Source organism: Sinocyclocheilus rhinocerous, unplaced genomic scaffold (assembly GCF_001515625.1).
Source record: "Sinocyclocheilus rhinocerous isolate Xijiao unplaced genomic scaffold, SAMN03320098_v1.1 scaffold1880, whole genome shotgun sequence".
Classification (NCBI taxonomy): Eukaryota; Metazoa; Chordata; class Actinopteri; order Cypriniformes; family Cyprinidae; genus Sinocyclocheilus; species Sinocyclocheilus rhinocerous.
In genome coordinates this window covers 688,506-713,601 of record NW_015635022.1, presented here as the reverse complement: position 1 = coordinate 713,601, position 25,096 = coordinate 688,506, and the positions used below count along the sequence as shown (strand labels likewise).

At 40.0% G+C, this 25,096-nt stretch overlaps 2 protein-coding genes across 3 annotated transcripts in view; one reads left to right on the top strand and one right to left on the bottom strand.

Moving 5' to 3' along the window:
• Window positions 1-12,946, top strand: part of LOC107746055 (B-cell CLL/lymphoma 9 protein-like) — a 50,683-nt gene extending 37,737 nt beyond the window's left edge. For both annotated transcript variants that reach the window (XM_016560112.1, XM_016560111.1), the window contains 7 exons: window positions 1,351-1,685; window positions 5,002-5,112; window positions 5,409-5,568; window positions 6,977-7,076; window positions 7,192-9,487; window positions 10,159-10,443; window positions 10,538-12,946. In XM_016560112.1, coding sequence (XP_016415598.1) covers window positions 1,351-1,685; window positions 5,002-5,112; window positions 5,409-5,568; window positions 6,977-7,076; window positions 7,192-9,487; window positions 10,159-10,443; window positions 10,538-11,655 — 4,405 coding nt within the window. In that variant the 3' untranslated portion in view covers window positions 11,656-12,946. The remainder of the gene's footprint in view (window positions 1-1,350; window positions 1,686-5,001; window positions 5,113-5,408; window positions 5,569-6,976; window positions 7,077-7,191; window positions 9,488-10,158; window positions 10,444-10,537) is intronic.
• A 7,393-nt stretch (window positions 12,947-20,339) lies between these two features.
• The window catches only part of LOC107746072 (gap junction alpha-5 protein-like), a 5,649-nt gene continuing 892 nt past the window's right edge, over window positions 20,340-25,096 (bottom strand). The window contains exon 2 of the mRNA XM_016560126.1: window positions 20,340-21,673. Coding sequence (XP_016415612.1) covers window positions 20,527-21,657 — 1,131 coding nt within the window. The 5' untranslated portion in view covers window positions 21,658-21,673 and the 3' untranslated portion in view covers window positions 20,340-20,526. The remainder of the gene's footprint in view (window positions 21,674-25,096) is intronic.

Here is a 25,096-nt window from a genome sequence, read left to right as displayed (position 1 = left end):
AGTAGGCTATTTCTAATGCTATAATATGATTATTGCTGTTGTCTATGAAAGAAAGGCAGAAAAAATAGGCAAGCACTTTAGTGTTTTTTCCAGATGCCCAATTAGTCAAAAAGTACCTAAACAATGCCAGCAAGAATGCAAGCTGTTATGAAAGGCATAGGAGGCCATTTTTGTTATTATGTGAATAAATACTATTTATTTGTTTCAGTTAGTTGTTATTTCCCCAATAAATGACATTAACATTTTTAGATTTAAACAATTTTTTGACAGATTCCTAAAATATTTGACATATATATATATATGACAGGTGGTCTAATAAATTAAGCACTGTATTTTTTCATAGCATTCAGTTGGCAAGTTTGTTTGAAGGACATTGGGTAGAGTGTGGAATAGTGTGTTTTTTGTCAATAAAACTAAAAAAAGAAAATTGGGCTTTTTAAAAATCTGATTAACTGATTAATCGAAATAATAATCGGCTAACTAATCGATTATAAAAAAAAAAATAATCGTTAGTTGCAGCCCTACTTCTCAGCAAGGCTGCTTTAAATTGTACAGTAAAAATAAAATAAAATACATGCGTGATTCAAGAAGGGGGTCTGATGGCCAAAAATTTTTATTTTACTAACTTATTAATTTTAAGTTAAATTGTGCTTTGTTGGTATAGTGTCTGCTAGAATGTAAAAAATGTTCAGTGTTAAATATTTTTAAATGGTTGTTTTGTAATTGATTTTTTTCTTTGAAAAGCAAGACAAAACGGTAAAAAGCACATTTTGGCTTTTTAATTTATGCAATGGTGAAAAACATTTTTCAAAATACATGGGGAAAAAAGCATTTAACTGTTTAAATTGTAATAATATTTCACAGCATTACTGTTTTCACTGTATTTTTGATTAAATAAACGCACCTTAGTGAGCATGACACTTCTTTCAAAATAATGAAGTACTGATCAAAAATCACAGACCCGAAACCTTTGAACGGTAGTGTACATTTTTGTTAAATATTTAATAAATGTTAAAGTATAAAACATTTTCAGCACAGTTTGAAATTGTAATGCTCAAATTTTCACAGAAGATTACACATTAAATAACAGTTAAACACATGATACATAATGCAACATGTAGTGACAATAAGGCAGATTACATTACCATTAATAGGCCCAAAACACTCTAGATTTTGGATATGGACTACTTTTAAAATTAAAAAAAATTTTGGTTTGAAAAAAAATTAATGTTCATTTTTGTCTTTGTTCAGCAGTGCCAATGTTTTATTAGTGCTGACATCATTGATCTTGACCATCCAAACTGTGTGCCCTGGGTCATTCTCACCCATTTTTCCTTTCACATTTCTCAGCAGTCCGAAAACCAAGCAGGAGGCCATGGTGAGGTCGCCACCCGTGATGTCCCCCTCCAGCGCCGCACAGATGGACTCCAAACTGCCCAACCAGGGAAAGCAAGGGGGCGCTGGCAGCCAATCACAGCCGTCTCCTTGTGACCCCAAGTCGCTGAGTGGAAGCCACACATCCAAAGGTCCCCAAGGCCCCATAGGGAGTATGGGACTCAAAAATGGACAAGGCCTGAGTTCAGGCAATGGGGCAAAAGGCAAGATTAAAAGAGAGAGAAGCACTTCAGTGGAGTCATTCGAACAAAGGGATACAGGAACGCCAAACAATGAAGGGGACCAGAAAGGTAAAATAAATTGTGATTGTGAAAATGTTTGTTTTTCATCTACATTTTGAATTATGAAGCTGATTCAGAGCTCTTGCATTCATAATGTATCATTCATTAAAGGGATAATTTACCACTATGGTTTTAGATTACATCTAGTGTGGTTTTGAGCATCTCCAGTATCTTGCCTTACTATGTTGGTCAGGTAATTTATATTGAGCGGTGTCATGATGTGCAGTTATTTTTGTAACACTGAATATTATGATCATCCTGTGGCACAGAATGATACTGTTACCACCTTGCTTTGACATTGAATGGACATTAATTTTTGTGCATCAGGCCCATTCATCAGGCCCATTCTCAGGAAATGGAGCAGTATCTGCGAACTTCCAAAAGATAATATTTGTCTCACCTCAGGCCCGTGTACTGTAGCACAGTAACCTGCATAACACAATGTGATTAGTGGTCAACCAAATTGTTGTTGTTATTATTATTATTATTATTTAATGGCCAAATTTGAAAATATACTACCTCCAGTGCTTAAAGGGGTCATATGATGCGTTTTTTTTTTTTTTAATCATCGCTAACCCTTAAGCACTACATTATGCAGCCCTCTCATAGTAGGGAATTAATTCACCTATATGTTTGGTAGTATCTGGTTATTTTGTTGCTGCCTTGTAATAAATCACACGTTATAATTGGATGAATTAACTTCACATAGAGGGAAAATTAATAAACATGCTTGACAGTGCAAATACAAGTATAAATGTGATGAAATACTGATCAAGAATGCAAGATAGTCTTCTGTTTGTTTGTTTGTTTTTTTACTTTCAAATAGATGCAAAATGCATATTAGAAAAATAAACGGAATGCTGCAGAATTGAGACATTGTATTAATTTTTAATTGACATATTAATTATTTGTAATGGCTAATAATATTATTTTTTAATTACACAGCTAATCAAGCTCTTACTAGACATACTAGAAATTTCGCGGCAGGTGTGTTGAGGCAAGTTGGATCTAAACTCTGCAGGACACTGGCCCTCCAGGACTGAGTTTGGGCACCCCTGCACTAGACTGACTCGGGGACTTTAGTAAGATTTTACATGAAAAGATTTTTGATTTTTTTTTTTATCATATGTTAATTAAAAAAATTATTTTACCTTGCTGTATTTTTGTTTATTTGGTTTTATTTTGTGTTTGTAATTATTATATTATTCCAACTCAGTTTTTGCAATGACGATAGCCTTAGATGCTGGCAAGGCAATAAAAATAAATAACTACTACACACTAGGCTGTGTAAACCTTGAAGTATGTTATGGGAACAGGTATAGCATGATGTCCAGAGAATGACCCATTAATGTCTTTTTTGTTTTTTTGTTTTTTATTTATTTATTTATTTTTGTGCTTTTGTAGTGCTGTTATCATTTTCATATGCTTCTGGACGCACGCTCTTGTCTCTTTGTGCACATGTATAGAATATGGCAAAGCTCCATTGTGAATGACCTTTTAATGACCCAGGATGCAAACGCACACCTTATCCCAAGGGCCACACATTTTCGCTGGTTTCCTTGTCTCATGTATGCGTTTATGTACGTGTTTGCCCGCCTCCACAGGGTTGCACTGAGGGCTGTAGTGGTGCATGAAGACATCCACATCCATTTTTTTTCCCTCCCCCTTTTTTTAGGAGGTGTGCATGACAGTCGGAAGGACCCCTGCTGGTTGTTAATGCCTCTGCATAAACATATATCAGTGTGAGGCGCAAGCATTTTTTTTTTGTTTTTGTTTCAGTTTCTATTATCGGAAGGACCCCTGCTGGTTGTTAATGCCTCTGCATAAACATATATCAGTGTGAGGCGCAAGCATTTTTTTTTTGTTTTTGTTTGTTTCTATTTTTTTTTTTTAAACCAGCTCTCCACTGTTTAATTATTTTTTTTCTTGGTTAATTCTTGAGGTGCAGCATGTAAAGAACATTAAAGAGCGTTAGTCTGTGTTTAAATGTGTATGTTTTAAATGGTGACATTGATGTTTGTCAGAAATGGCTTGTCCAGAAGCAACCTGTTTGGTTTTCTTTGTGTACCGATGTGATTGTATGCTCACAGGGAGACAGCTTGTAAGGCTGTTTGGTGTGCATGTTTGTGTTTGTTCAAGCTGTCGAGAGTTTGCTCTTGCCGTTTGAGCAGTGTGTGTTGTCTGTACACAGGAAGTCTTATATCTCCCCTTCTGACCCGACTGTGTCCTAGTTTCAGTGAGATGTTGTGGTCTGGGAACTAACCAGCTGGATAGACACTAACAATAGTGCGACTGTATTGTCTTTTTAAAACCTTGTTCACACTGACAGTGATTCTTTTTTTTCGTTCCTCCTCACTGGAGGTCAGCTGTTTTGGTTGTTGTATGTAGGTGTTCTTTTTAACTCCTGGATGCTGTAATGTTATTGGTGGGCTGCACAACTGGCCATAAATGTTGAAAATCTGAACTACGATGATAAGCATTTCCAGAAAAAATAAGACTATTTTTTTCCTTTAAAAAAAAAAAAATGTAGTGGGTAAAAAAAATGTAATCATATCAGTCTTGAAAATATATGTAAATGCAAAAGCTAATTCACTTGTATTTATTTATAACTCCTGTGTTAGGTTGTAGATATAAAATGGCCAATGTATTTTGTGCATTAGGCGTAGAAAGTGCTATATATATGTGCATTGTCTTGGATTTCATGCAACTGTAAATTTCTGTGTGCATTGAGTTTTGTTTGTAAATTTTTTTTTTTTATACTTTTAACCTCATAATTGGTTAAATGTACATTGCTGGGTTGCATACACTTATTGTACTTCCACATCTCCAAAACTTTGAGAACTGGCCTGTGGTTTCATGACATTTTAATGGTGACTAAGAACTTTCTACGTGTCCAAGAAAAGTTTTATTCTTTTTTTCTGGAGAGAGCAATGTGTGTATTCTTGGATCCAACTTATCTAAAGTTTGTTTTAAGCCACCCTAGACTCATTTAAAAACTTCGTAACAGCCTGGATTGGTCAACATGGCATGAGGAGAGAATGCCAAAGGATAGCACAGCACTTTACAGACAAATGTGGAATTTATAATGAATAGAAATGCACAGTGTATTCATGTTGATGTGTAACTTCGAGGACTGTTGCTCAGATAGACTAAATCTTATCTAGTACTGCACTATGCTGCCATTGGGGATTTTGTTGCATTTTCTATCCACCTTTATGTTTGAGAAACAACCCCACAATTTAGTAGTAATGTACTCCACAGCAGTAGAAATCATATGACTGTTTCATGAACATCATGGTAATCTTACTCTTCTGTCTCTCTAAAGAAATGGGCAGTAGAGCGAAAAGGTTATGTGTTGGAGAGCGACGGTTGCCCTACAGCGGTGCAGATTGGTGTTCAGGGGGAGAGAGTGATGAAGACGACCCAGGATTCTTCAGTATGTAGTTTCAGTATTTAATTTTTTGTGTTTTATAATAAAACTAATTTAAAGTGTAAAACAGTTTTTTACCTTAAAAATGTAGGTATTAAATTCTTAATAGTAATTGTCACCTGGTGGCACAGATCTATTATGTAATAATAATAAGAAATTGACTTGTGATTACTAATTCAGTTTACAAACTAATTATATCTGAAGTCTTTCTTTTAGCATCACTAAACAGAGTGATTGTCAAAATATATTTTATTGCTGATGCTATGTGATAATATCTATAATGCTTATTATGTTTTGCACAGACTGTAACTCCGCTGACATAAAGCCAGATCCAGGTGCTCTTTCTGCCTCTACGCCTACCCACAATACAGTAGGAGGACAGAGCACAGCGTCTGAATTGGGGAGTGGGCAGAAACCAGGGTCAAAGGTCGTTTACGTCTTCACCACAGAGATGGCCAACAAGTAAAGATTTTCTTTGTTCTTTATCAGTGGTGCTTGTCATAATATAATTGTGAACGTGTGCTAATTTTAGTTTGGAAACTAGATGCCATTTTAGTGCTGCCCTCAGGTCAGGGTTTCCACGGGTCCTTAAAAAGTCTTACGTTTAGTTGTTTCAAATTTAAGGCCGTAAAAAGTCTTAAATGGTACAAGAACGTCTTAAAGGGATAGTTCACCCAAAAGTGAAAATTACCCCATGATTTACTCACCTTCAAGCCATCCTAGGCGTATATGACTTTCTTCTTTCAGACGAATACAAACGGAGTTAGAGCTTTATAATGGCAGTGAATGGGTGATATTCAATAGTCCAATAGAAGTCCAATAAACTGTGCTAATCCAGCATAAAAAAAGTGTTCCACATGGGGGTGAGGGCCGGGGTGGGGGGTTTTCCTGGGAAAACCTGTATTTGAACTGTAAATCATGCTTTTGCTTTCATTTTACAGTTTATATGTTACCATAGACATTGCCCTACCCTGCTCATATGATATTAATTTTACTTGTGCAGGTCTTAAAAAGGTCTTAAAAAGTCTTAAAATTGATTTAAAAAATCTTGCAGATACCCTGCAGGTGCACTGCTAAAATGCAGTTGTTTTGTTAAATCATAGTGCCATTGTTTTTTTTAGTTCAAAGAAGCAAGTCCCACTATCACTATCTCTCTCTTTCATATTTCCTTTTTGCTGAGCTAAGAAATGTCTAAAAGTTGTAGTACTAAAAGATGAAAGCGTTTGAGCACTGACAGCAACATGTTTGCCTAAACTAGACACTCAGCTGGCAGATATTAGAATGCCAAATGTTAGTGACAGGATGTGTCAGAAACTTTGTCAGATGTTGTGACCATAACGAAAGTCTCCCACAGAGCAGTGCCATTACTGCTCTGCCATCACACTAGATGGGACTGAGCCCAGTGTCAATTTCTTGTGACTATTTGTCCATCCTTTTCTAGCACTGTTGTGTATGTGGCTATGTCCAACTGCATGGACAGTCACAGTACCGAGTACTAGTGTGTAATGTGGTGGGAGTGAAATAAATGTTCTGTAATAAAGCTAAAACGTGTGATTTCTGTGCCACTATCATCACTGAACAGAATTGCTAAAAAGTCTTTCAACTGCTTGAGTCACTGTTGCTTTGTATGTCTATTTGGCATGCTCAAACAAACAGCAAATTTATAATAGCGCCACAGATACAGATTGCTTAAAACTTTCAAGAAAATCAACCAACAAATGACTTAGTTGTTTCTACATATTAAACTCTAATTGAGGAAAGTATTTTACATGAAAATAATTACTCATTTCAGCTTTAAATTAGATATTGAAGAATACAATCAGAAGAGTTATGCAAAGCTTTGACTGACTGTATTTTCTTCCCATCTCAGGGCAGCAGATGCAGTCATAACGGGGCATGTAGACAACATCATCACTTACCACATGAATAATATCTCTAATGGCAAGGGTGGAAAGCCCCAGCTCCCCCTGGTAAGAAAGGGCATCACTGAATTGTGTTTACACTAAATGTCAAAAATGTTTGCTACTAAATGTCAAGATTTTCACAGACGCATTAAAAATGTCTGTTTTATTGTGTCTGTTTTAGAACAATCAGATTGGGTCCCTCAGAAGTGACACTAAACAACAAGGAGTTCCGTCCCAGCAACAGCCCTCATCTCTCGCCAGTGATCAGAACCACCAAGCAGCCTCTAAAGTAGCGCAGTCAGGCCAGCAGCAACAACCTCAAGCGCAACCCACACAACCTCAGCAACCAACCCAGGGGGCAAAACCAACTAGCCTGCCTCCAGACAATGCACCTTCAGCTGGTATGGATTCTAAGAGCCTTCCCAGCAGTAGCCCACAGGATGGTGCTGGATCCCATGATGGTAGCAACTCTGCAGGGACACCTGGTAGCCAGGCATCCAACCAGCCTCCCAATGCTGGCCCTCAACAGAGGTTCCCATCCCTAGATTTACCTAAAGGGGCAGATGCTAAGCTCACAGCTCAACACCACCAGCAGCTGGCTCATGAAATTATGTCTAGCATGGGGGACAACCCTGAGGGCCTTTCCCAAGAGCAACTTGAACACAGGGAACGTTCCTTACAGACTTTACGTGATATACAGCGTATGCTCTTCCCAGATGACAAAGACATGGCTTCTATGGGCCAAGGGAACATGGGTGGACCCCCACCCAATTCTGCAATGATGGAAGGAGGACTCAAGAAAACAGAACAAGGGCCTCTCCAAGCCATGATGGCCCAGTCAAAAAGCCTTGGGAAGCCAGGTGGTCCAGGAGGACCACGTCCAGATGGGCCTCCCTTTGGCCCTCCTGGTCCTAGAGACATGCCCTTTTCTCCAGATGATCTTGGACCCCCTCCACCAGGTCCAGGACCTATGAACTCACATCCTGGTCCTGGTGGAGAGCATGGAGACCATATGACCCCAGAGCAGATGGCCTGGCTAAAACTGCAGCAAGAGTTCTATGAGGATAAGAAGCGCAAACAGGAACAAATGCAGCATAGGCCAATGGGAGACATGATGCTTCATCAGGGTGGACCTAGAGGAATGATGAGAGGCCCACCGCCACCCTACCAGATGAATCCTGGAGAGGTGTGGGGCCCTGGTGGCCCTGAACCATTCCCTGACCAGATGAACATGGGCCCTAGAGGGATGCATCCACACATGCAGAGGATGCCCAGCTTCCCTGGCATGATGAACCCTGACATGGAGGGAGGGCCCAATACTATGCCCAGACCTGGAATGAACTGGCCTGATGATATGCCAAAAATGGGGGATGGGAGGGGATTCCCTCCTGGGCAAGGCATGTTTGGAGGTCCAGGTGGAAGGGTGGAAAGATTCCCCAATCCTCAGTCTGTACAGGAAGCTATGTTCCATCAAGGTATGGGTGATAAACAAGGCATGGGTCTGACACCTGGCATGATGATGGAGATGAATCGAATGATGGGTAATCAAAGACCCATGGAGCCGGGAAATGGAGGCGGCATGATTTTTCCCAGAATGCCAGGTGATGGTCCCATGAGCCCCTCCTCAAGAATGGAGTTTGTGAAAGGTCTTGGTCGAGACATGAATGAATTTGGCATGGGACCTGGAAACCTCAATGTAAACATGGGCCCTAGCCCTCAGATGATGCCCCCTAAGATGAGAGAACCACCAATGAACCTTAGTCCAGAGGAAATTATGAAGATGAGGCAATGTGGAGGTCCAATGCCTGACAATGTAGTTCCTTCACAGAGAATGATGCAGGGTCCTCAGTTCCCTGACCAGCACCATGCAGGAGACCTCAACATGGGACCCAACCGACAATTCCCTGGCATGGGTCCCCAAGGCCCTGGAAATCTAAGAGGTCCTCCCAGAGGTGAGCTACCCTTTGGACCTGACCAAAGAGGAGTTAATGTGGGTGGAAATGGTCGTCTTAGTCACATGCCTCCTTTACCACCAAACCAGGCTCCCAACAGCTCAGGGCCTCCACCTGGCCAGAGAAATATGAGTCGCAAGCCCTCAGACCTGAATGTCCAGTCTGGCCCTGCAAACTCGCCCACCATCAATGTCAACCCGCTAAAGTCACCAACGCTGCGGCAGGTCCAGTCACCAATGCTGGGCTCACCATCAGGTAACCTCAAGTCTCCACAGACACCCTCCCAGCTGGCTGGTATGCTTAGTGGACCATCAGCTGCAGCAGTAGCAGCAGCAGCTATTAAATCTCCTCCCATGATGGGCTCAGCAGGGGCATCACCCGTCCATATGAAGTCTCCTTCGCTCCCTGCCCCCTCCCCTGGCTGGACATCATCACCCAAGCCGCCCATGCAAAGCCCAGGAATCCCTCAGAACAAGCCTCCCCTTAGTATGACATCACCAAATATGATGGGCAATATAGAGCAAGGTACAATAAAAATTCCTGTCTAAACAAATGTCATTAATCATTATGAATATTGTAGAAGTTTACTTTTTAGTCATTGTACATGTGGCATATTTTTATGTGGACCCAGTCTTTGTTTATTGGTAGGTAACTCTGTTGGGACTTTGGTAACACTTTATTTTGATGGCCCCCTTTAGACATTCAGTTGACTATAGGTAACTTTGCAACAACATGTAAATTATCGGTCTTTAGAGTATTAGTACACCATCTGTTTAATATCTGCTAACACCTTATTTTATTGGTTGCCAGACATTGGAATGTTGAACACTCATTCTACTGACTAGAAGTAATGTTGCAAGTACAACTTATTCTACTAACCCTAACCATGTCCTAACAGTCTACTAATAATTTAATGAGAGCTAGTTGACAGATAGTTATTTATACTCAACAGAATGTCTGAAGGGGGCCATCAAAATAACCAGGACAATATTTAGTGGCACTTTGTTTTCATTTGGTCACAATTATTCCTGCTAATTACACTGTTATAGTGTAGTGTATAGACCTTTTTAGTAATGTTTTTGTTGCAGCAATTGACCTAAGACGTGTCAAATAAAAAGTCATTGGTAAAAGCTCTTCTTCCATCATACTACATCTCCTCTCTTCTGTTAACCTCCTCTGTCCTCCTCTGTTCTCAGGTGGTAATCCTCCTCCCTCAGCTCCTCCCTCCAGTAGTTCCTCCAGTCAGCCAGGTGGCATGAATGTGCCAGGAAGTCTTCCATCCAGCAGCCCCTACACAATGGCCCCAGAGCCAACGTTATCCCAAAATCCTCTTTCCATCATGATGTCCCGCATGTCCAAGTTCGCAATGCCCAGTTCTACACCCCTCTACCATGATGCGATCAAAACCGTGGCTAGCTCTGATGATGACTCGCCACCTGCTCGATCACCAAACCTGCCATCTATGAACAACAGCATGCCTGGTAATGTCTATAAGAATTAATGAAAATGCAGTAGTTTTTATGGTGGCATTTTCTGGAGACCATATCCACTAAAATCAATATCTTCTCTTTATAGGTATGGGTGTGAACCATCACCCAGGTCATCCTCGAATGATGACGCCCAACTCTTCTGGCCCCATGCCTTCCCTCAGCCCAATGGGGATGAACACTATGGGCTCCCAGCCACTTTCCCATGGCATGCCAAACCAGATGCCCTCGCCCAATCCCATGGGCCCTAATATGCCTCCTCACTCTGGGCCTATGGGTCCAGGCATGATGCCTCATGGTATGATGATGAACCCAGTCTCCCAAGACCCTGGCATGGGCAACAACCAGATGATGTCACAGGGGCGTATGGGTCTTCCTCACCGAGGACAGGGCTTCCCTCCAGGACAGTCACCTCCACAGCAGGTCCCCTTTCCTCACAATGGTCCTGGGCACCAGGGTGTCTTCCCTCATGGGATGGGTTTCCAGGGAGAAGGGGGCCCACTGGGCAGGATGGGCAATATGCCTCATGGACCTGGTGGTGAGCCAGGTATGTGTAAACCTATCACTCCAGGAGGCCAGGAGTTTAATAACATGCCGGTTGTCTTCAATGACTCTGATCTACATGAGGTCATGCGACCAGGTGCGTCAGGTATCCCCGAGTTTGACCTCTCTCGAATTATCCCTTCTGAGAAGCCTAGCCAGACTCTGTCCTACTTCCCTCGTGGTGGAGATGCCCCTGGTGGGAAGCCACCACACCCGTCTGGCCCACCTGGCTTTCCCCAAATGCAGGGGATGATGGGTGAGAGCAATCCAAGGATGGGCCTCCCCATGCAGGGAATGGGTGGTCCTCCTGGCCCTGGACATATGGGACCACAGGACATGCCCATGGGTAATCCAGGCCACAACCCCATGAGACCCCCAGGTTTCATGGGTCAGGGTATGATGGGGCCACAGCACAGGATGTTGTCTCCTGGCCAGCAGCCAGGAATGATGGGAGGCCCTGGAATGATGCAAGGAAAGGAAAGGCCAATGTACAACCACCCTGGCCCTGTGGGCTCTCCTAACATGATGATGTCACTACAAGGGATGAGCGGTCCTCAGCAGACTATGATGATGCCCTCTCAGATGAGGCCTCGAGGAATGGCAGCAGATATGGGCATGGGATTTAACCCTGGCCCAGGGAACCCTGGGAATATAATGTTTTGAGCCTCCACTGCAGTTATGAACAGTCGGGAAACTGTGTAACCTGTGAAATAAAAACCTTTGTAATGAAAGACAAAAAGAAAGTATTGTGTTCTTAAGCAGATATGTGTGGAAACTGGGACATTTTCTGTGCACATACACTCCCTGACACCTGGTTAGAATAAGGTTTATAGCTTACACAGTGTTGGGTATCCATCACATACAGATGGATGTGTTCACAGGGAATCTTCTCCAATGGTTATGTCATTTAACAGGTGGAAGTGTGAGAAGCTAATTGTGCTTTCCGCTAAGTTGGGCTCAGGTCCGGCACTGTTTGGAATGGACTTTTTCCCGGTAACTTGGGAATGTATATGGAATTTACAAGACCGACTCGTGACGAGGATATTTGTTTGACATTGTGGACAAGGTGCCACATATAAAGTCTACAGCAAACCAAGTATGAACATTTAGGGGCTTCATTGTACTTTTATACATAGGTGGAAACCAAGAAAGATTGTTGGAAAAAAAAGTCCAAGAACCGAAAGAACAGACATGAAAGTGGAAAAGTCAAGGAACATTTTGTCACAAGGTGCACTGTCTTGGCTATATGTTTACATCTCATCGCATCACTTCCCTCCAAACAGGAAATGCTCTTTGTATGTGTGTACTGTACTTGTGTTGTTAAAGGGATTCTACCAGTGATTTCTATAGGTTTTTTTTTTTCATCTTCATTTGTAAAGGGGGGATTGAGGTGGTTGTTTGTGGACAGTAGGTGACACAACAGCACCACAAAGTACTGTGGGGCGTACAGAATATTTTAAAATTAATTTTCTTTGCTACTCCAGTGTATGATAAAACCAAACTAAGACCTCATACAGATCATAGTATTATTAAAAAAGCACAAACAAGAATTAACTGTAATAATAAAGTGTTTTCTTTTCTCTCTTTTTTTTTGTGGAGAAAAACACTTTTTGACAGTAGGAGCAGTAATCAGATGTATGCGGTGTGGTCTCCCATTCCTGTTTTAGAAACTCTGTAAGCTGGTCTGGGTACAGGTGAGGGTGACTGTGGAGGGGCATTTTTGAACCCCATGAATCAGCACTCAGTTCTGCAGTGACGCTCAGCCTACTGTCTGCATATATGTGTCTGTCCGACAAGGACTGCAGTCAGGCTGTCGCTGTTTGCCACCACTGCGGAATACATTGAAAAGATTATAATTTTTTTTAATTGCTTGGCTGTGTACAGCTATAAAGTGCAGCGCTGACAACATCTGAGCTACTGGAGGGTGCGGTTTTTTTTTTCTTTTTTTTTTTTTGTAGAAAATAAATGATTATTAAAACAAAAACAGAAAAAAGCTAATAGGTTGTCCTCTTGTCCCTGCCCCATCCTGTGTTGATGCTCGTCATGTGTAACTCCATTGAATTTGGTACTGAACCACTTCCTAAGGCTGGGCTGTGGTGTTGGACGACAAATAAAATATATTGTTTGGTATAAAGAGTCTCAATGCCTTTGTGTGTATCTCATGGCTATTAATGGTGTTCCTCTGCCCCCTAGTGGCAGGGTATGTTTTCCTTTTACAAATTTTTGACTGCCAGTTGCACAAAGCCAACAAGATGTGATTATTTGGGATGTGTTATTATTTGTGACCCTGGACCACAAAATCAGTCTTAAGTCGCTTGGGTATATTTTTAGCAATAGCCAAAAAAACATTGTATGGGTCAAAATTATTGATTTTTCTTTTATGCCAAAAATCATTAGGATATTAAGTAAAGATCATGTTCTATGAAGATATTTTGTAAATTTCCTACCGAAAATATATAAAAACTGAATTTTTGATTAGTAATATGCATTGCTAAGAACTTCATTTGGACAACTTTAAAGGCGATTTTCTCAATATTTAGATTTTTTTGCACCCTCAGATTCCAGATTTTCAAATAGTTGTATCTCGGCCAAATATTGCTCTATCCTAACAAACCACACATCAATGGAAAGGTTATTCAGCTTTCAGATTATGTATAAATCTCAATTGAAAAAAATTGACCCTTATGACTGGTTTTGTGGTCCAGGGTCACATTTGTATTTGATGATATTTCCTTTAGGATTGAGTTGGGGGTGTACCATATTTAATCCAGTTTAGGGGTGGTGTAGCAAGTGTTTAAAGATATAATTTGGTGCTATAATGTTGTAATATCAATTCCACAAGGTGATCACCTCTGGGCATTTTTGAGCAATGCATTTGACCTTTATTGAGTGTATTGCAGGTTGTTTTGCATAAAACCATCAGGTAAATCACAAATTTGTTATTACTTTGGATTCACTGACAATCCCCAATTTGCATTTTCTGTGATTTTGTTGGAAAATCTTCAAACTACACTCTTATTGGCAATTTAAAACATAATCAAATTAGTAAAAAAAATATTATTTTATGTAAAATGTCTTTGATGCTAATTAATTGCTCATTTGTATCTGTGGTGAATTCATGCTTGGCTGACCATGGCTTGACTTTCCTGGAAACAGACCAGTTCTAACTCCATCCTGTTTCTTTTAGCAAGATCTTTCAAAATGTACGTTTGCTGTGGTGCAATAATGATCCAGCACATGTTGCTCTTAAAGGGGTCCTATTATGATCTTTTACAAAGTCTTGATTTTGTTTTGGGGGTGTACTAGAACAGGCTCTCATACTAGGTTGTTCGAAAAACACATTGTTTTTCACATATTTTACATCATTACAACACCTCTCTCCCCAGTCTGGCATGAACGGCTCGAATAGTTCCTGTATCAAATGAAAGCCCGCCTTCTGAAATACGAAATGTGCTGTGATTGGTTAGCTGGGCCAGTGTGTGTTGTGATTGGCAGCACTCGGCGCCTGGTCGGGAAATGTCATGCCCGTTGCCATAGCCGCCTGCGAGCTTCAGTGTAAATACTGCGCCCGGATGATTGTAACCACTCTAAGTTCGTCTGCCTTGGGAAAGCTAGCGCGTCTCCGACATAGTGATAACACTCGTTGCCTTCTCTAGTGAGGCTCAACCAGGTCTCGTCCCATTGGTCGATATTTGTGATATCACAAATCCCGGGAAAATTTGCGTTGTAGTCCAAACGAGTCGTTCGCTGTAGTTTTTGAAAAGTGATTTCTGTTAAATAAAATATCTCCTTTTGAATTGGACTTGGAGCTTTGTAATTTAGCAGATCTTTTTTTTATGCTCAAACAGCAACATTACAGACTAACTAAAGTTGAAAAAGCATAATAGAACCCCTTTAAACTGATGGTGGAGAGTGCTCTCTGTTGCAGGGCTAATTTTAGCTGAGGTTAGCTGAGATTTAGCAGCTGCTGCAAGGAGACTAGTTCACTTATTTGGTCCCTATTTATCCACCAGCACAAAAAGGCACTTCAGTGGCAGGATAACAACACATGACCTATTAGCTTACACAGAACATTCTGATGAGTGCAAGTTTTGCTCTACTGACTAGCATGGTATTGTAGTGGAGGGTGATTGTGCCATCTAGTGGTAACGGTGACATGATTTGTTAGATGTAGTTTGATGTTTAAGTGGTAGTTTTGGTTTGTTTGTTTTTTTGTATATGGATGTATTGATCTGATGGATTTACTATTACTACAAAACTATTACATTTAAAAAGAACTGACCCATGTTGTTCTACCAAAGTCACTGTATGCTGACATTTTTAGTTAGATTTTCACTGCAGTATACAGTATGTTAATACCATAAAATGATACTTAAAATTAAGAACAAGCACATCTGTTTTTACAAATATAGGATTACAAATATGAATGCAAAAATTAAAATAACACAACATTGTTTTACATTCCTTTTTTTTTTAATTTTCAGGCATAATATACACAGCTGAGCTCATTTGGAGATCTCTTCACCCCAGATTTCACAGTTTAAATCACCCTTTCACTGTTTTTTTTTTTACAGCAGGCCTGTTATGACAGTCTGTGGATTTACAGCAATGTTTCCATTTTTACAATAATATTTCATGTCACATTTGTCTCTCTCCATTGTTGTCTTTTTTTACCCAACCAAAATGGGTTGCCCAGTCACAGTGAGTGTTCAAAATGCAAAAATGTCCATTTCAAAATGTTAGCTCATCATCCGTTTTCCATTTGAAAACTGCGTTTGACCAAGAATGTAACTTGCTAATTTTCTTATCAGCAGTCCAGAATATTAACATGCGATCAGCAAATATAAAGTATATCATAGACATCAAGAAATCACCTGGAAGAGCTTGTCGTGGAAATTCTAATTCAATAAAAATTTGTAGAGACAGAAGTTTTGACAAAAAGAGTTTTGTCTTTGTTTTGCTTTAATTCTCCGCAGAGAGCTGTGGTTTACACAGCTTGAGTCTGTGAGCAAAAAAGAGAACACATAGACTCACAGCCCACTTTTTATACTATGCAAAAAGATAGATTGAACAGTTATATGCCGTGTAATATGTACTTAAATTAGATTAATGCAATCAATGCAAAATTAAACATTTCCATAACACTCCTCCCTTTTGATCATTATTGATCACTCAAATTGATTATATGTATATGTACATTACTCTCATAAGGGTGAAAAAAAGCATTTTGGCATAGTCATTCCTGACATATAAGCAAGCTAAAGAAGACAATAAACCTTATACGTGATCATAAGTAAAAATCTTAGTGTGATATTCAAACAGAAGAAACTTTCTTATCTTTCCTTCGGGTTGCATCATCTCGTATCACGGACAATGGCCTGCTTTAGACCCTCTTTATTCTACAGCATGTAATGCTTACTTACTACTCTTCTGTAGAGCTGCTGCAGGTGTCAGATTTTAGCATCTCTTTGGCTTCACCATTTTCATCAGAAAAACTCCCATTACTCTTACTTCCATACAAGGCGCCGTACATTACCATCTGATGAGCGACTGAAGATTTCATGGTTGAATTTACAGCTCTTCTAATCATTCCCACTACACAAGGCCACATACACAGCAAAAATAAAATCATAGCCAGTGCTGAGATTAACCCAATGTATTCTGCTTTCTGCCATAAACCCTTAAACCAATTCCATCCCCACACATCATCAGCATTAACTTCCCTAGCTGTCAACCTTTTAATTGCATTAGTTATGTTTTGAATACCCACATCTATCACGTGGCCATCAGCATCGTTATCAGGAATATACGTACAGCATGCAGTTCCCACAAGTACACCAGACTATTTCCGGTGTTGTTGTGAAGTTGTTCAGGTACCTTGACTACTAGCGCTCCTCCATACAGCTCCACCATGGCACACGTATCCATCCAATGCCTGGGTAGTGAAGCATATAGGTATGGAATGCCATCTCTGCCATAATTAGAAATAAATAAAGAAATGTACAAAGAAATGTAAAAAAGCAAATATAAATAAATAAATATATAAATAAATAAATATGCAAAGAAAAGTAAAAAAGCAAAAATAAATAATTATAATTTTATTTCCTTATGTATTTTTTTTTTTCCCACATTTATTAAATTTTTCTTTTATTTATTTATATATTTATTTATTTCCACTTTTGTTTATTTTCACACTTATGTATTTATTTATTTCTACATTTATTTATTTTCACATTTATTTATTTCTACATTTCTGTGTCCATAGGGTAATAAGGATGGCGCGTTTTACCTCAGGAATAGCAATCGAGCCAGAGTAGGCGAGGGGTCACAGTGACACCTTGTGGTGCCCAAACGAAGTACAAGAAGTGTAGCCTGCATGACGCGCCTGTTGATCGTGTGGGATGAATGATTTAGATGGGCAATATGTCCAAAATCTTATATCACGGGTCAGGGGCGCCGCTAAGGGGGGGAAAGTTAGAGCTGTTAGAACAAAGTTAGAACATCCTTGACCTGCTGAGATATCTGAGAGAGAACAAGAGACAAATTTCGACAATAGTTTAGCATGTCATCTTCACATAAAGCTGTAGAGGGCAGTGGTCGTGGTTCTGGTCCTACTCCTATGGAAGTTGACCTGCCAAACAAAATTTCAAACGGACTCAAGTTAGACTTTGTTCTTTTCCTCATTCTCATGTACATTAACACAATGGGGAGTGCTTTTACTCAAGACAAACCTGTCTGCTCACAACACTTCATTAATTTGTTCTTTAATGTCCCACCTGATTTGGAATCGGGTGTGCCGCTTGAGGCATCATTTGCCCTCTGCCCACATTGCTTGTGGCGCAGATCATGCATGATTGGCAATATTTGTCCGCAAAGGAAGTGAATCCTTTTGTGAACCAATATTGACTCAACAAATCAAACATTCCCTTTTTACACACGTGATCTAGGCCATGTACAAGTTTTGCATAGTGTGGGAAAAAGTGTTTTGGTAGACATGGTTTGCCTTCAGTTCTCAGCCAAAGGTTGTTTTTCAGTTTGCACTCGGCCTTCACCCATTGTTTCTTCTCCTCTGCTGTGGCAAAAGCTTGCATGGCTGTAAGAGAATCTGAATGAGTCATTGTTAACTGTTACACATGTTAGAGAAGGTTCTGTTCTCATAGCTGCATCCTTCGCCGCTGTATCAGCTCGCTTGTTACCTAAAGACACAAAATCATCACTTTTGGAATGTGCCACGCATTTGCAGATAGCAATTGACTTTGGTAGCAAAATTGCTTCTAACAATGCTGTTATTTTATCATGGTTTAGAACCGGCTTACCATCAGACTTTAGAAATTTCCTGTGTTTCCGCAATGCCCCAAAATCATGACAAACCCCAAAAGAGTAACGAGAATCTGTGTAAATGGTAACTGTTTGTCCTTCAGCAATTTTGCAAGCCTCCGTCAATGCTACTTATTCAGCCTCTTGCGCAGAGCAGTGCGCGGGGAGCGCTCCAGATGTTATTGTTGCATATGCAGTGGTTACAGCGTAACCTGCTCTGTTTTTGCCAGTTTTTGGGTCTCTAGATGCTGAACCATCAACAAATAGAATTAAGTCAGCATTTTCAAAAGGGGTTTCTTTTAAATCTGGTCTTGGTGTACAGACCTGTTCCAATGTGGCAACACAGTCGTGTTCTTCCCCATCCTGCTCCGTCGGGAGCAGTGTAGCAGGATTTAACACTGTGTGCATCTTTTTATCGTGATGTTTGGCATTTCCAATAAAATTGCATTGTATCTGAGCCATCTGGCAGTTGTCAAATGGGATGTTTTCTGTTCTAACAGGATCATAGAAACAGCGTGCGGCACAAGTAAAGTCACATCAGGGTACCCCACAATTTCCCTTTAAGCTAAAATAGCTTTTTCTGCAGATGCAACAGCTCTCAGGCATTTTGGCAAGCCTGCCGCTACCGTATCAAGCTTACTCGAAAAATAGGCCACAGGTCTCAGTTTTCCCCCGTGATTCTGTAACAGAACAGAAGTCATGAACCCATTTTTCTCATCAACAGTTTGTACAAAATGTATCTCTGGGTCTGGAAGTCCCAGGGTTGGTGATATTTGTAACAGTATTTTCAAATTCTCAAATGCTTTCTCTGCTTCTGGGGTCCATGTCAGTTTGTCATGTGGTTGCAAGCCCTTCCCGTGAGCCAAAGCGCTCAGGGGCGATTCTTCAATAGCATAATTTGGAATGAACGGTCGACAGTACGAACACATGCCCAAAAATGACATTAGTTGCTTTTTTGTGACAGGCTTTGGAATCTTTTGAATTGCCTCTTTTCGTTTCTCAGATAGAGATTTAACATTTTTAGTGATGACATGACCTAAAACACATAAAAAACTGTTTCACTTACTCGTGAAACCAATGGGTGGCTTGGACTTGCATCATAAAGTCTGGGAATATCAGATCTTAATTTGCTAAATGAAAACCCACTCTGAATCATAAATGAATTATTTTAGGTTTCAAGACAATTGGATTTTCAAAATCAGTCTCACCGTTTGCAGCACGCGTTTTCTGATCCATTGAGAAACCAGCAGTGAAGGTCCACGAGCCCTCAGACGTCAGTCCCCCTTCCCTGAAGCCTTTCGGGGTTTAGGGCTAAACTTTTTGTGGGTTTAGGGTGATCAGCCAACTAACGTCCTCAGGTCCCGGACGATCGACTGTGGCATCCCGTCACTTGTCGCCAAGTTTGTCGTGGATATTCTAATTCAATAAAAAATTGTAGAGTCTGAGAATGAAAAACCAAACAGAGTTTTGTCTTTGTTTTGTTTTAATTTTACGCAGAGAATGATCTGGTTTACACACAGCTTGAGTCTGTGAGAAAAAAAGATAACACAGACTCACAGCCCACTTTTTATACTATGCAAAAAGATACATTGAACAGTTATATGCCATGTAATATGTACTTAAATGAGATTAATGCAATCAATGCAAAATTAACAAAATAAAAAATTTCCATAACAATCTCATTTACCAATAAGGATAAAAAAAAAAAATCCAAAGTCAGTGAAAAACATCTCATCAGTGCATTATTACAGTGAAACTGGTTGCAATCTGCTTTACTTCCACAATATGATGAAAATCAGAGTAAAATAAGATAAAAAGTTCGCTTGATTCTTCACAATGCAGTCAGTTTCCAATGCATTAGTCAAAATGCAAAGTGAAAAAAGGCATTTCAGAGGTGGAGAAATTTTCATTAAATTTGGATGAAAAATCATGAAGATTTCTTTAGAATAACATGCACCACTGAAGTGTTCATTGTAGGAGCAGGAACAAGTATAAAGGAGATTCCATTTTAATTTCATGTTGACTTTTTAAAGTTGAATGATTCTCTTTATGCATCACTCACATTATACATTTGTGCAAATGTGTGAACTGATATTCTGGCTCAGCCTATCAGACAGCAATGAAATAAATTTTAGGTCAAGTGCAAAATCCTGTAACTGTTTTATGACTAGTGACCCTTTTCCTAGATGAACCTTTTTCAGATGCGATTGGTCAGTGCTATACTGCAAGGTCGTCCGGTCTCATGCGGCTGCTGGTCACGCTGCTCTTGCTAAACCTTCGCTTGTCCTCAACAGATTTACTGCTTAGAAAAGAAGGCGAGGTGCATGAGTTGGGCGTCTCTGTCGGTGCATGCGAGAAGCTCAAGAAGTTGACCCCTAGGAAGTCTTGACCTCGATGGCGTTCAGTGACCATGTTCTCCGAGTTTTGCTGGTGCGCCAGTCGGTCATGAAAAGGTGGGCAGGTTGGGTGTGTAAGTGAGTGTGCATGTGTCTGTATGGTAGGGGAAGATGGTGGTGATGCCAGGCACTGATTGAAGTCAGGAGGTGGAGTGCAAGCTCGGTTTGGTGTGAACAGGTTTGGTGAGACTGCAGCCACGGTGGATGGTGTATTCGGTCGCTGTTTGGAAGCCTTGTAACTTTGCAAACAACTCTTAAACTGCTTCCACGCCAAATGATACAGTTCCACGACGTTAAGCAACAGCGACACAGCCGTGACCACTAGCATAAACACAATAAACACATTCTTCTCCGTAGGTCTCGAGATGTAGCAGTTGACCAGATGTGGACACGGTGAGGCCTTACACACATAGAGCGTATTGAGGAAGACTCCATAGATCAGGCACTGGACTATAATGAAGATCACTTCCATTACAGAGCGGATAAGGATGCTTAGTACGTATGTTTGTAGCAAAGCACCCTTCAATTGCAACTTCCCACCTCCACCTTCATCCTCCTTCCCACAGTTCTTGTCTTCCTCTGGGTACTTTTCTCCATCTCTGTCTGTTTGCGTTCCTTCTTCCTGCTCTTTCCTCCTCTTCTCCTCTCTGCGGACACTGTGCATCGCGTGTGCCATGTAGATGAGAGAAGGTGTGGACACGAACACAATCTGGAGCACCCAGAAGCGGATATGCGCAATGGGAAAGGCTCGGTCGTAACAAACGTTCTCACAACCGGGCTGCTCCGTGTCGCAGGTGAAGTCTTCCTGCTCGTCGCCCCACGAGGACTCGGCAGCCGTGCCCAGGACCAGGATCCGGAAGATGAAAAGAATGGTGAGCCAGACCTTTCCCACCGAAGTGGAATGTTCCTGGACTTCTTCTAGAAAGTTCCCCAGCAGACTCCAGTCAGCCATGACTAGTCAAAAGAGCCTGAAAAAAAACAGTAGTGTGAATGAAGGGAAAACTTATCCTTTACTAAATTACTTTCATGCTGTAACAGTGCATGTCTTCTGCTGTACATACTTGTTGTGCTATAAATTTAGTACTATACTGAGGTGGCAAGGTGTAAACATGCCAACTTTAAAGGAATATTTCACCTAAAAATGAAAAATTGATGTGCCCTCATGTCATTCCAAACCTGTGTGACTTTCTTCTGTGGAACATAAAGATATTTTGAGAAATGTCTGCATTTTTTGTCCGTAAAATGGAAGGCAATGGTAACCAAAACAGTTTTATACCAACATTCTTCAAAATACTTTCGTTTGTGTACTGCAGAAGAAAGTAAGTCATACAGACTTAGGACAACATGAAAGTGAATAACCAGTGAATAAACATGTTTTCATTTTTGGGTAAACTAACTTTCACTAGTTCTTTTCCATGACCTGAAATTGAAAAATTGCCATAGAAGTAGTTTACGCAAATGGCGCTGCCTCTAATGCTAATATGCTAACACAGCGCCAAAATTTGTGCTCTGACACTTTTTGAAACAACGTGTGAAATCAGTATATCAGAAGTATAATCAGAAATCATAATATATCTTTAACATTATATTACGTTAAAGGGTTAGTTCACCCAAAAATTTTAATTCTGTCATTAATTACTCACCCTCATGTCGTTTCAAACTCGTAAGACCTTCGTTCATCTTCGGAACACAAATTAAGATATTTTTGATGGAATCTGAGAGCTGTCTGACCCTGCATTAGACAGCAACGCAACTGAAATGTTCCCAAGTCCAGAGACGTAACGTTAGCAAGGAGATCGGTAAAATAATCCATGTGACATCAGGGGTTCAACTGTTATTTTACGAAGTATTATTATACTATATATATACAATATTTAAAAATAGCACAATTAATTCTACACTCAACTGCTAAAGCTTGTCAAATTTAAATGTCATGGGAAATGTTCCATTGTCCTTTAGGGGCAGGGTGATGCTGGATAAACATCAAGTGTTTAATCTTTGACTTTTTGACTTGAATTTTGTTGGTACTTGTGTACCAGTTACACGGCGTAATGATGTTCTTTATTGGTTTCTCTTTTTCTCCCTCTGGATTAATACAAAGTTTAGCGTCAGAGTCTCAGTCCTCAAGGGGGTTTATAGGAAGAGGGAGCCCAGAATACTCTCATCGCTTTAACATAAGAACTTGGGTAAGACTGTGTTTAAGGGACAGTTTGTCTGTGGGAAGTATTGAAAAATATTTGGATGTAAATTTAACTGCAGAAAGACACTGTGTAAACAGACCTTATTCGGATCCACCCTGCCAGACGTTTATCAGTCTGAACCTTGATGCCCCACCAACATTATTTTAAGAATACGTTTCAGCAAGGAGGTAGGTTTTCAGCCTTTATCAGCGTTCTTCTCTAAAGTTCACCACACAGAATAGGCTTATTGCTTTATGACTGATTTGATACGGTAATGACCAACTGCCTGTTCATTATTCTTCACATAGTTAGAGTTTTATTTATATAATATTGTTTGCAACAATATTTATTATTATTTTCTATATTTATAATGTTGTGAACAAATTACTGGGACGGGCAGTTTGGCATCAGATGTGGGAACCACGTCTTTAAAGACAGACTGAATGTGGCAGAGTCACTATATAAGTGTGTCTCGCTCCCCTCCCCTTTAAGGAAACAATCTTAAACAATATAATTTCCCTCTTACAAGGCACTTGAAAGAAATCTGGCTGGGTTCAAGACACTGGGGCCAAAGAGGTTATTGGCACACTTACAGTAAAAGACTGTGCTGTGGATTCAGTCTCTCTATATTACTGCTGTTGTGTCACGGAATGTAGGTTTAAGAGATTTTTAGGCGAGAATGTAGTAGTGTAGGCTTCAAATATGCAGTTTCTTAATAAAGATAGCGACCGGGGGGTTCAGCACTCATGACCTTATTCCATGTTGAATAAGGCCATGTCACATAAATGGCCTAAAGCCGAATCACAACTATGCTGATAAATGAGCAATATTGCACAGCTACTCATATTGCTCATATGTTATATTATGTTATGTTATAATGTGACAGTTCAGTGTCTTGTTTGTTAGCATGGGAAAGGTGCTATAAATACTTTAACCATGTGATCTGTATGTAATTTGCCTAATGAGTTAGTTGAGACTTAATGCTGGTGTAATTCAAAGTAAATAAAAAAAACGGATTATTTGTCCATATCAGCCTAACTGAAGCTTATGTAAACCAAACATTTACCCTTTTTTTCCCTTTTTTTTTTGCAGGGATCTTTTAGATCATGTGTCAGCAAACTGTACATCAACAGTCTAACTGTAAGTGAACATTTCTCAGCGCTATTTCTGTGTCAGTTACATTTTCAGGAGGAAGGTGGTGAGACCTACTCCCTTCTCCACTTGTTTACCCGAGGAAAGGAGAACAATGTGGGAGTTTTTTTTTTTTGCAGCAGGGGCATGTAGATAGATAGGGGCTGCTAAACAGCCGTACAAACAGCCATCAAGAAGAGAACAATGCTCTTCCGGTCTCTGTTTGTCCTGTCTGTGTTTGAGTCAGCACTATGGCTGACAGCACAATAAAGAAAGCCTGCTAGTTACATAGATGTGGAATTCAGAGTCAGTATAATGCAAACAGAGATTCTATATTACTAATATACAGTAAAATTGACTTTTTAAATTTAGATTTAAAATCCTGAAGATAAATCAGCACTGAGGGATGAGTCTTACACCGATTCTTTTGCATGATTGGCTTCTCCAAAATAAATAAAAATAAATAAATTGTCTGTCTGCTCTTATACCCCTGAACAGATAGACATGTTTGGTTTACAGTCAAGAAATCAGAAGATGAGCTGTGGGAGCAGAAGAATGGGTGTGTACGCACAAGAGTGTGATCAGCAATTTATTGCAGCTGACAGCGTGACTGAAATAACTTGATGACATCTGGAAACTAAGAACAGCAAAAGGAGCAACAAGGCTAAGCTTCAGAGATTGTGTCTTGTCACAATACTCCTTCACAAGTCTGTTCAAGGCTCCCATTGTGTGTGTCTATGTATTCAAAAACACTCTCCTGGGAACCATCATAACCGTTTATTCATCAGGCTTTTCCTATTAGTTCCCAGCATGTTAATTGAATAGAGAGACCTAATACTGATTCACAGCCAAAGTCTGCAAGGTTAGATTAAATTTGATCAGTGTAATACCTATTGAATTTCATATTCAGAATTTAACTGCTTGCCAAAATATTCCTCAACTCCTTAGACTCTGATCAGGAAGCTATCCATATTAGGAACATAGATAATTGAGTTATGTGACATTTCAAGTAATTAATTTGTTTTATTATGACATTATATATTTTTTATAATTATATATTATATTTAACTATTTAACGGT